General features: G+C 32.3%; 4 protein-coding genes and 3 pseudogenes across 7 annotated transcripts, besides 5 other annotated features; 2 read left to right on the plus strand and 5 right to left on the minus strand.

Annotated features, from left to right (window-relative positions):
• Positions 1 to 4,144: part of a mobile genetic element that runs on past the window's edge.
• On the minus strand, positions 2 to 349 carry TVAGG3_0370840 (uncharacterized protein; the record flags this gene model as incomplete). The annotated part of the gene is made up of 1 exon (XM_051231788.1): positions 2 to 349. A coding segment is annotated over one exon (348 nt), but the record flags the coding sequence as incomplete, so codon positions are not given.
• TVAGG3_0370850 (protein of unknown function, DUF4107 family) lies at positions 2,783 to 3,310 on the plus strand (the record flags this gene model as incomplete). Its single annotated transcript, XM_001300239.2, has 1 exon — positions 2,783 to 3,310. The coding sequence occupies one exon, from the start codon at positions 2,783 to 2,785 to the stop codon at positions 3,308 to 3,310; it is 528 nt and encodes a 175-aa protein (XP_001300240.2).
• On the minus strand, positions 3,455 to 3,889 carry TVAGG3_0370860 (uncharacterized protein; the record flags this gene model as incomplete). Its single annotated transcript, XM_001277438.1, has 1 exon — positions 3,455 to 3,889. One exon carries the CDS (start codon positions 3,887 to 3,889, stop codon positions 3,455 to 3,457), a length of 435 nt encoding a protein of 144 aa, XP_001277439.1.
• Positions 4,145 to 6,441: 2,297 nt separating the features above from the next.
• Positions 6,442 to 6,485: a mobile genetic element.
• Positions 6,486 to 6,555: 70 nt separating this feature from the next.
• Positions 6,556 to 7,523: a mobile genetic element.
• Positions 7,524 to 7,580: 57 nt separating this feature from the next.
• Positions 7,581 to 7,632: a mobile genetic element.
• Positions 7,633 to 8,229: 597 nt separating this feature from the next.
• Positions 8,230 to 12,337: part of a mobile genetic element that runs on past the window's edge.
• TVAGG3_0370910 lies at positions 8,232 to 9,107 on the plus strand (annotated as a pseudogene). Its single transcript has one exon. A coding segment is annotated over exon 1 (876 nt).
• On the minus strand, positions 9,187 to 10,050 carry TVAGG3_0370920 (phage tail repeat-like family; the record flags this gene model as incomplete). The annotated part of the gene is made up of 1 exon (XM_051231789.1): positions 9,187 to 10,050. The coding sequence occupies one exon, from the start codon at positions 10,048 to 10,050 to the stop codon at positions 9,187 to 9,189; it is 864 nt and encodes a 287-aa protein (XP_051101519.1).
• TVAGG3_0370930 lies at positions 10,166 to 10,978 on the minus strand (annotated as a pseudogene). The gene has a single exon. A coding segment is annotated over exon 1 (813 nt).
• Positions 11,836 to 12,077, minus strand: TVAGG3_0370940 (annotated as a pseudogene). The gene has a single exon. A coding segment is annotated over exon 1 (242 nt).

Genomic DNA, 12,337 nt, shown 5'->3' on the forward strand with positions numbered 1-12,337 from the left:
GATTTGTCAAAAGCTTCTTATCGTCTTTGAGTAAAATTGTTTGGTATAACTGAAGAAGGTAATGGTCTACGTTATCTGAAGGATTTGTTTGAACATTTGTGTAAGGATTGTCGTTGGCTTCTCTTGAAAGAATTTGGTCCAGTGGTGGATACTCTAACTTAACATCTGATGTAGCGTTAGCGTTTGAAGCTGAGTTTAAATTCACGGATTTCAGCTCTGGTTCTGGTTCTTTCAAACACTCTGAACTATAGTTCTTTATGACAATATTGTTTGTCGTTCGTGAGTCAACATTTGATGTTGGTTCAATTGGAACATTAACGGCACCAGCTAAGATGGATTTGCTTCTCATTTCATATAGAATAAAAACCTTTTATATGTATGAAATGAACAATATACTCGACAAGGGTTTGAATGTAAAGCTAACGAATGAAAATATTGTTGAATTCACTGAGACAGGAGCTGTGTATAAAGATGTAGAACTACTGAACAAAAGAGCTAAGGAAGAAGCAGGAATATGAACAAAGGGTGGAAGCCTATAAAAAATTTATGTCAATGATGGCTCAGGAGGTTCAAACATAAAGTATGCAGAAAGTTATAGAGTTTATGCTCTCAAAGGTGAAAAGCCTTCATTTAAGAACAGCTATTCTAACACATATCCTCAAAAGCTAACGGATGGGGAAGTGGATGATATGAATGACAGCAAAAATATTAACAGAAATGGCGACAGAGATGCATGGAATTTGTTTACCATCAGTCAATTGAAGGTTAAACTTTAAAACAATGTTGGTCGTTCCCATGGAATATTTTTGACTTTAATGGTATTAGTCATGATATGAATCTCAAGGTATGAACGAGGAGAGATGAGAGACTTATATGCTTCCCAAATTTCTTCAAAAGGTAATGTTATACCTGACTGTTTCCAAATGAGTTCAATATCATAGCGTGAGAAACCTTGAAAGATAACGAAGTCAGTTATGAACGTTTTATGTTTAAAGCAAGGAAACGCCATGTTTGCATAAGTATTGCTTACAGTTAAGTGGTAATGTCTGACTTTAGTTATGATGTTAGCTAATGGTGAGTCTGCTTTTGACACTAAACCTTTTCCGGCGAAGTCGTCACAAACGAGCAGAGTGTTTGAAGGATACTTTTTGAAGGGGTATTTTGAAAGTTTTGACAGAATGTAGTTTGTCAGTCGTTTCATATCGTAAACTCCTGAGTATTGACGTAAGTGGTGTTTGTCAATAATTCTTTCCATCTCTTCTGAAGTCTTTTGCATTCCTGACTGTATGAACTCTACAATAGATAATATTTCCTCTTACGTCGAATGTAACGTTGAAGAAATTCAATGAGTTCACTGTCTGGAACTTTAACGACAGAGGCTTGAACTTTTGACATAAATGTTTTCGCTGTTGAATCCATAGAGTCTGAAGTTGCTGATATAATGATTTGGTCATAGTAAGAGTCGTTTCCTAAACGCTCTGTTATGAGTATATGACGAATGAGGTTGAATGTCTTACCTGAACCCATCTTTCCACAATAGAAATACACACCATTTGAACAGAACTCATAGTCCTTACTGAAAGGAAGAATGAGAGAACTGTTGAGCTTTTCACTGCTTTCATTCATGTCTTCATCTACGTCATGTATTAAATGCTTCATTTTATCTTCATTAAAAATGCAAGTCAGAAATATTCAGAACATAGCACCGAGTCTAACTGACAAGAGTATAAAGATATACTATGAACACGTTATGATGAAACCTACCAAAATTCAAGAAAGTCAGTATACTTATGAATATCCAAGACACTGGTAGAGTATGTAGGAGGTGAGAAAGCTATTGAAATAAGACAAGTTAGAAGTATTCCAGCAGGAAGAACAATATTATTGAAGAACTTTAATGTTTTGAGGTATAATGATGAAACAAAGAAGCAAGATAGTTTTCCTGTTGCTGTGTATGTGAACCTAGACACAGGAGATGACATGAAGTTTTTAACACAAAGCTTCAAACGGTAGTGAGAGAACAACTGACTGGCGGAAGGACATCCATTACCTTCAGAAGTTACCATAGTATATAATTTTGAAACAAATGCAATAGATTTTAAAGTCGTCTCTGCAAAGAAGTCAGGTTTTACATTTAATGAAGCAGATGTATATTCGAATGAAAACTTCAAAGCTATTGCATGGTTAGATAATGACGATTGCTTTAAGAAAATCTTTAAATTCAGTGACTCAACGATGTCAATAGATGACCTTCGTGGAATGTTACCATCGACGTTTACAGTAGAAGGTTCAGCAGGATTGCTTACAAGATTGTCAATTGGTGGTATTTGGTCTCGTGAGAACATTGTTATAAAATCCAGTATAAAGTGAATTTGCTGAAGAATCTATATTATGTCTTTCAAACTACATGTATTCGCCGCCGAAGCATTATAGTATAACAAACTTTGTCAGTAAGTTTAACATAAGACTTGTCGAACCTTCTTCAATGAAAGATGTTGTGCTACCTAAAGATGGAAAGGATGGACTCATTATTGAGATGATTTTAATAGCATATTAAATGAGCTTGTTCTTGAAGGTCATTCATGATGAAATAACTGTTGTAGAAGATGTTAGCAATTGTTCAGACATTTTGAAGCGTATAGATGAGATAAGAAAGAAGTTTATGAAGCCGCAACGCGGCGAGGACGAAGTCCATGAGAATGTTTATGTTTCATTGACTTTCTCCAGTAACGAGAACTTTTATGAGATAATATTGAAGAGAGATGATTTTAATATGGTGTAAATGGTAGCTTGGACAGCTTTAGGCGCAATGGGAACAAAAGCATTAGCATTTGGAGCAAAAGCACTTGGGGCTTATGACGCAGTAAATAAAATGAGTGGAGGAAGGGTTTCGAAGACATTAGATGCAAATAAAGGGAAGATTGGAGGCTGGGTTGCAAAGAAGTTAAGATTAAATAAAATAGGGCTCATAAATAAAGCATCCAATTTGGTTGCGACTGAGTCAGAAAATGCTTTAGGAAAGGACGATGAGTTTGCAAAACACGCAAAAGACTTTAATGACCAGATGAAAGGTGAAACAATGCATTTAAATAGATTCGATGGAACTAAAGAAAATGTTTCTTCTCCACCAGTAGTTCTTCCGTATGGTCCCTATGGAATGTATGGAAATCCTTACGAAAGACCATTTGACCCATTGACTGGTGGAAGTAACTGGTATCATTACGGACGAAGAAGAAAGACAGTCAAGTTGGAGACAGACGTGAAGAAAGCAACTAAAAAGAAACCAAGGAAGAGAGTTATAAAGCAATGAATTCAACAGGTTAGAAAAGAGGTTAGATATCGGGTTAGATCTAACCTTCTACCCTAAATTTATTTTTGTGCTATGTTTTCATACGTGTGCGGGTGGTGATATCATTAATTTTTATATAAATGTGGGAACAAAAATAAAGCATATCTACTCAACAGGAATGAGACCCTTACTGACTATGTATTCGTTTAATGCTTGATGAAAACAATGGTACATATTATCGTATGGGTATACACAACGTCTGTTTCCATCGTCGTCGTATATGTAGAGCTCAAATCCAGTCCAACCTTCTTTTGTACAATATGTAGCTTTATTTAAGTATGCATTTATGTAGATAAGGCAATTTTCTTCATCGCTCCAGAAATAATTTTTGTTCTTTGTTGAAATAGTTTTCGTTCCTCTGCGACCATAAGGAATGTATGCAATGAACTTTGCGTCATAAGGGATTGTAATATATTCAGGGTTTCTTTCATCGTCAATGGGTCTGTCTTTGTTAAAATGCATGTTTCTCAGTTTTACTTGAGTTTTGAATAGTTCACGGAAACGTTCTGGGAAAGAGTCATAGTAAATGTAGTCGGACATGTCTTTGTAATGAAATAAAAAATTTAAAAAAATAAAATAAGGTTATTTTTATTTAGTGAGGACGGTAGTGAATTCGTTAGTGAAGTCGTTAGTGAAGTCGTTTATGTGTCAGATAGTTTTGTAAATATTTAAGGTTAAGTTGGTGTTTGTGTTTGTGTTGTAAAATATACGTTACCAGTTTCGTAAAGTGTCAAAACCGCTAAGTGGTGTACGGAGGCGCGCAGTGCCACAACACACGACTTAGGGATACTAACTATTATCTGTGAATATATTGTTTGAAAATTCAAGATATAAAAATATATTATCAAAAAATTTTATATTTTTAAATACAATAGGGTGGAAATATAGTACGATGAGATAGAAATGATATATTTTATAATGGGAGGTAATCTGAAGATAAGTAGCAAATTTTATGCGATTTTGATTGGGAGTTGGAGGGTGTGAGTACTATAGCATGTAATAGTATCTCACACCCTCCAATTCTTCCTATGGCGCGCGAAAAATTTTTTGGTGAAATGCGACGACATTTCACCAAAAAATTTTCGGCGCCATATAGAGAGCTATAGTCTGCGAGGTACTGATTCTATCTATGTACCTCGCAGACCATAGTTCTCAGCCAAAATGTCAAAAATTTCGGAAATTCGAAATAATTTTTTTTGAGAAAAAATTAACCGTTTAACATAATATTTATAATATTGCTTATTCAATTTAAGGGTTTCGTTTTGCTAAAATTGTCACTTTTATAGCATATTTGTTTTTGGATGTTTTGCGAAACCAAAAAAAAACTATGATATACAATGTGTGTGTAAAGAAAATACTTTATTTACTAGTTAAAAAATCATTTGGTATTGATCAAGTTATTTTTTCTGGATAAGATATTATATGGATAATTGAATAGAAAATACAATTATATAATCTTGTACCTGGTTTAATTAAGCTAATTGTCATCAGAAACTTGTAATTTTTATGAATTTCAGATTTTCTTTTCATTACTGCTTTTCTTAATAGGTCAAGTTCTTATTTACGTTATAAAGTATGATATTTACAAATATCAAGTTATCATGTTTTTTGAGAAATTATGAGAAACAAACAAAAATGAAAAAGATAGGAATAGCAATGAATAGTGATGTGGGTATAGAAAATGTAAGAGATATGAATGCAAAGCAATCAGTATTTAGGATATTGACCATAGATTTCGAAAAAAAAATGCTGCATATTGAGCGAAAACTATGATTATATTATAAGGCTGTCATTTAAAGCATAATGAAACTATTCCCTTTTCATTTTAATCGAATAAGATAGTAAAGATTTTTGAATTAGCTAGAAACTGATGAGATGTTTTCACAAATCAGATTTTTAATCTCTATAATGCATAATTCACTCAATATCTCAATTTTGATATTGCGAGATATTTTTGCTATCGGTTTCGCAATTTTGACACAATAGCAAGAGGGTTCTATAAGCATTATTATCAACGTAGAATCTGAATATCATATCAGAAAATGTCGCAAATCTGACATTTACCCGACCAAATAGCAAAAATAATTGAATACTTTTCGCAAAAACTTTAAAAATCGATAAAAATATGAAATATAGATATTAAAGAGACTTTTTATATAATATTCATAAAGATTTTCCAAAAATATGATACCGCAAAATTAAAAAAGTGACGTCTTGAGTGGAGTCAAAGGTCGAAATTGCTAGCTAAATGTTTTTTTAGCGAAATTGCGTATTGTACGTTTTTTTCGCAAAACGAAACCCTTATTCAAATAGACGGATTAAAAATTATATGTTTTCTTTTTATTTTTTCAATTAAATTATTAGCTGACTCGAATTTGTCTAAGTTTTTTAAAATAGATATCAAAAATTAAATATAAAAAAGAAAACAATTAAGAATATTAAAGTAAATTCTTTATTAAGAAACAATAAAATGAAAATATAAAACTTTGTATGATTTGAGTGGATATTGAGAGTAATTTGTGAGTGTGCTTCGGCTGCATATGTAAGATTGTTCGGATTTAATTAAAAATTGTAAATTTTTTGTCTTTATATCAAACTATTCGACAAAACTTTGTATGATTTGAGTGGATATTGAGAGTAATTTGTGAGTGTGCTTCGGCTGCATATGTAAGATTGTTCGGATTTAATTAAAAATTGTAAATTTTTTGTCTTTATATCAAACTATTCGACAAAACTTTGTATGATTTGAGTGGATATTGAGAGTAATTTGTGAGTGTGCTTCGGCTGCATATGTAAGATTGTTCGGATTTAATTAAAAATTGTAAATTTTTTGTCTTTATATCAAACTATTCGACAAAACTTTGTATGATTTGAGTGGATATTGAGAGTAATTTGTGAGTGTGCTTCGCTGCATATGTAAGATTGTTCGGATTTAATTAAAAATTGTAAATTTTTTGTCTTTATATCAAACTATTCGACAAAACTTTGTATGATTTGAGTGGATATTGAGAGTAATTTGTGAGCGTGCTTCGGCTGCATCCGCTAATTCCTTCTTCATTCTTAACATTCTTTTTTTATTTTAGAACTATATTATCTTATTTCTAAAAATAATTAAAAAAAATCCAAATGTAATAAATGTAAGTGTTTATTCCTTAACTTCCTTTTTGTGATTTTTTGAATTTTCTTGTTTTTGAAATTATTTGTTAATCTCTAAGATTTTTTTCGAAGCCTGGTTCAGCGCAGAGATCTTTTGTCCATTTGGGGCCTCTTTCCCAGGCCTCAAATGGAGTCAATTTCTCCCCAAAGAGTTTGAATAATGCGGAGTGTTTCCATACCCTATTATACTGGGAAACAACATTGGGGATGAACTCAAAGACGTTCACTCCAGGGTTTGTCTTGAAAAGAGTCTCCCAACTCCTTTCAATTTTTCCATTTTCCTCTGGAGAGTACGGATGAGTTTTGAAATGTTTTATATTGAATTCTTGGCAAACCGCTTCAAAATCTTTTCCAATGAATTCTGTTCCATTATCTGTGAGAATTCCATGTGGAACTAATTTGACTAAATCAATTGCGTGACGAAATACTCTGGCAGTATTTTTCATTTCTTTTGTATCGAAAACATCCCAGCAAATAATGTATCTGCTTCTGTCATCAAGAAATGAAATTAAATATTGAAGGTTACCGTTATCGTCCTTCAGAAATTTCAAATCAGTATGCCACAATTGATTAACATATTGAGCAACGTATTCATGTGGATGTTCGTCGATTTTCTGATGCCTGTGAAATGTAAACAAATGTTGTTGATTGAAAATTTTGAAAGCATCGTTGAATGTAAATCTTTCGACTTTTTCGAAATATGATTCTTTGATCCTTTTGTATCCAATGTCATATTGTGCTTTAATTTCCAAAATTTTGTATACATCTTCCTCAAAAATTTTTTTCTTTGGTCTTCCTCTTTCTTTTATTGGATAGCCGAGTAGTACGAAAATTTTTTTCAAACGTTCTTTTCCTATTGAAAGTGTTTTTGCCGTATCTTCGAGAGTTACATTTGGATTATTAATGTATTCTTGATATTTTTCTTCAATTACGTTGAGAACCTGATCGGCGGGAACGGTTGGGAGTTGAAAAGTTTTAAGATCTTCTGGGTTTTCGAGACAAACCAAAATGTCTTCCATTTTTTAATTTGTAAATTTTTCAATTTTTCAAAAGATAATTTAAAAATACTAGTTATTTGATAAAATTTGTTTATTTTAAATAAAACAATTTTTTTGAAAAAATTATATTAATGATTTGAAGGCAAAAGCCAAAAACTTAATAGATAAAACACTCTTTCTATATAGATCAACTTCTATTATTAAATTTATAAAAATGGAGAGATTTTGCAAATTATTTTCTAATATATTATATTTATAATCATTTTATTTATCCCATTAATAATTGTGAACCCAGAACATCTTCCCTTCAAAGTGCCAAGCATCAACACACATTCTCACTCACAAATTTTTAAAACTCATTGCCAAAAATCTAAAAAACTCACAATTTTTTTTAAATTGATAACCCTCAAACCGTTTCCAATCAATAATTTGAGAGTCTATATGATAATGTAAAAGTTAAAACATTCAAGTATTTAAGGATTTCTTTAAAATATTAAGTTTTTTATTTTTCCAATAAAATTCTAATATCAAATATTTTTATTTAACAATTAATTTTATTTATATTTTTATAGTTTTTTTTAAGAAAAAATATTGTTAGGGTTTTATGGATTTTCAATTAATATACAAGATAATTCATGAATGTATATATTTCCAAGTTTTTAAGGATGCAACACTTTACATTTGTAAACTGTCAAAAATGAAGTCACGCTATTTTTCATGCATTACAAATGACGAATCCAAACAAGGACCCCTATGTTTCTAAAGCGACAAAGAAAGCACTCATGATAAAAATCTTTAGTTCAACACCAAATGCTTGGTTTATGGATATCTTGGAAAACATTCCGAGAGTTAGAACAGATGGACCTCCATACTGGTTAATATTTGTTGGTCAAAACACAAGATACTGTGAAGCCATACCATTATGGTCCAAAAATATTTTAGATGTGAAAACTGCTTTGACAATATTCGTTGACAAATACCATCCAACAAAACTGACATCTGACTGTGAAAGTTCTTTCAAATCAGATGATGTAAAAAACTATCTGCGTTCAAAAAATGTAAACCAATATTTCATTGTCGACCAAAACCATTCTGCTCTTGGTGTCATTGACGGATGTATAAAAATGTTAAGAGACTTAAACCAACCACAAGGTGGTGAAGCAAATGAAATGTCATATGACGACAAGTATAGACACTTCTCCATGGCAAAGATGAGACAAGTTTTAAATATTTACAATAACCGTAAACAAAAGGTTTGGGAAACCACTCCCCCGAAGAAATGAAAAACAACCCTGACTTAGAGAAAGACTATATATTTAATAAATTAGTCAAAAGAGACAAACAAGAAAGAATGCCGGGCTTCAAACTTCAGAAAGGTGACAAAGTAAAAATAGAAATACCTAAACGCGACCCATATGAAAATACTATTGACTATGACAACAATGGGAACCCGACAGGTACTCACATTCGTGTTCGTAAAAATAGAAGAAAGTATACAAGAGAATATTATGAAGTTTTAGGCAAACATGGCAAAATGTACACACTGCAAGCAGAAGATAAAACTACTATCGCCAGACCTCGTTTCAAACTTGTCAAAGTTCAAGGTGGTATACTTTCAAAGACAGTTCCTAACAAATATAAGACAACTCCTGACGAATATGCTAAAGAAGTTGAAAATGACGACTAACCAATTCTATACCATGCGTAAACTGTCATGTAAGGTGGCATGTATTCTTTACTTTGTCCCGTTGTTTGTGTATATCCTGAAACGAAATGTGTATGGTTTCCTTCTCCCTGAGTGTCACTCCAGTAACAATTTATAGCAAACTTAACGTCGTCTTTAACATCATATCCTTTACCTTTTGTCATTCCTGACCAATCCCAATATCTATGCTTATGCCAACCTGCTTGAGATGTACTTAAATCTATGTAGTGACTGTGTGCAGGTAAATTTTCACCTGAAATCGTTTTACTTCCACCTGTTTCCTTTGAAGAGTTTGCACAATACAAAAACCTGTCGACTATTTGTTCCCATGCACCAAACATTACTTGAGGACCTCTTGCTTCCATAGATATATAAATAGAACCTACTGGGTTCATTAAATCAAACATATGAGATATTATAGGATTGTCTTTTTTGAACTTAAAATATAGTGCAGCTATTTCAGGTTTCTTCTGGTTTGTGTCAGAATATTTTTTATAATATAATCTTATGTTTTCAGGGTAGGTAAAATCTTGACTATAATATTTATTTCTGTCATCTGTATAATAATATACTATTCTCGTTTTTTCTATTGCATTATATCTTTTATATCTATAATAATCTAAATATAATGTTAGCTTTTGTTCATCTACATGTGGTGTTCTGTCGTCATCTCCATAGTCATAATAATATGGTGCTGGAGCTGGGTCAGGCAATGTCATATCTGCCATTTCATAAACTCTTAAATATTTCTTTTGTTCGTCTCCATATAAGTTTAAGTAGCAGTTGTTGTCTAATGGAACTTTAACTTGTGTACCATCATTCTTTTTATAGCTTACATACATTCCATTGTTATTTTTCGGAATAAGTTTACCCCGTGTACCATTTTTTAAGGACTGTACAAACTGCCATCTAAAATATTTATTTTCTTCATTGACAGAAAAGTCACCAACAATAGTTTCAATATTTTTTTGTTCCTATCAAACTTTGGTATATTTCATTGACATATGTTTTATCTGCTTTATTTTCAAGGCTAACGTTTAAGTTTGTAATATCAGATATAGAATGTGTATGTCCAACGTCACTTTTACTGTTTAAGGTTTCTTGTAAGTTTGTAATATTTGCAATGGTATGTGTATGTCCAACGTCACTTTTCCTGTTTAAGGTTTCTTGTAAGTTTGTAATATTTGCAATGGTATGTGTATGTCCAACGTCACTTTTCCTGTTTAAAGTTAGTTGTAAGTTTGTAATATTTGCAATGGTATGTGTATGAGTCTTATCTGCTTTTGTCTCTAATGTTTCCTTAAGACTTGGTATTTGGTTAACATAATGTATATGAGTCTTTTTAGAATATTCGTTTTCAGCTCTTGTCACTTCACTTGACATTTTATTGTCAACATATGTTTTGTCTGCTAGTTCAGGATGAGTATGTTCTTTTTTTGCATAAGCATTGTTAGCTCTTTCTTCTTCTTTTGCTATTGCATCGTCTACATATTCTTTGTCAGCTTTGTTGTCAACATCTGCTTTCAAAAAGAAGTTTTTTATAGGTTTCTCGTTTAAAGTTTCTTTTGTTGGATTTATACAGACAGTATTGTTCTTATTGTCTTGAATCAGAAACTCATCTGTCATTGGGTTTATTGTCAGTTTTAAGTCACCCCTTTCAATGACTCAGATATCTTAGAATAGTTTGAAAAGTTTGGTGTGTTTTTAGAGCTTGCATAATGAGTTGTCGGTGTGTTGTATTTCTCTCATAGACGCTGTTTCATTTGACATTTTATTATAGATAAAATATGCTTCCAATAGAAAAGAAAATTCTAGAGTTGCTACAACTAAACCATTAGATGAACTTTTTACTAATGTCGGTCAAAAGTTTGAGACAGATACCGTAAAGCATGAAGGCTATCGTTTTGACTACCATTAAGATGGTTAAGAGACCCATCCGTCACAAAAGCTATTGGCTTTCGTAGAATGAAGTTCATTTCAGAAGCCATACATGGTTTCCCATTTACGGTCGGTTTTGAAGTTCGATACTATAACAAAGAAAAACGTATGTATGAGAAATTTGAACAGGGAAAACTTTTACAAGTTAGTTTGCTTGTAACTTAGAAACAACTCTTCAAGCTTTTCAAGAAAAAATAAACGATATCTATATCGAATATGCAAACCAAGTATAACATTGACGAAGGAGAATACCATCTCGATATTATTTATGACAGGAAATGCAACTGTTAAAATCAATAAAAATAGAAGACCTTGAGAAAACGTTTATATTTCTACAAAATATAACAACTTGGCATGTATAGATTATGAGGATGAAATCAGCCTGCAGATATCCAGTACACCCGGACTATTATGAAGTCGAAAACCCTAATGGAACATATGAAAATATTTTCGACCAAGATGCTATTATTGTTCATGCTCATTTTCTGGCGCCCAAAACTCTTTTATGCTTGGCAAATGACTTTTACGAAAACCTACAAAGTTATAACGAACCACCAAGTGGAAGTATTTCAGACTTTCAAGTATGGTTTACTACAGATGAAGAAAAAGAAGAATTCCATTATACCATGCGTTTTACTTAGAACTTAGTTTCATATAAACTACTATCTGAACGGTAAAAATATAATTTTTTAAACAGTTGAGGTGTTGGATTTGGTTGCCAACTAGACTGTGGTGCAGGTTCAGGCTGTTGTATAACAGGAGCTTGTTCTTCTGGTTCAGGGTCTTTAGGTATAATACCAACGAACTGACCTAACTCTTTTACCAATATTTTTGACACCGTTCATACTCCTCTTCCTACGGTTTTGACGCCATTCCATATACCTCTTCCAACTCTTCTGAAGAAGTTTCCAATACTACTGAAGAAACCCATTTTACTAGTAGTAAAAATCTAATGTCCGCCTAGTCTCTTACGTTTCCTTGAGTTCCATAGCATTCTTTAACTGGAGCTCATACATTCTGTTTCTCCTCTGGTAGAAAACATATTCTGGTCAAACTCCTGTGTTCGCGTCATCTGCAAAAGTTGTTTATATCCCACTTCAGGGTTTGTATAAAACTCTTTCCATCTCATATTTGCATACCATGGTGGCAAACCTAACGCAGCGTCATTTGACATGGCAGTTTGCATTTGTA

Source organism: Trichomonas vaginalis, chromosome V (assembly GCF_026262505.1).
Source record: "Trichomonas vaginalis G3 chromosome V, whole genome shotgun sequence".
Taxonomy (NCBI): domain Eukaryota; phylum Parabasalia; order Trichomonadida; family Trichomonadidae; genus Trichomonas; species Trichomonas vaginalis.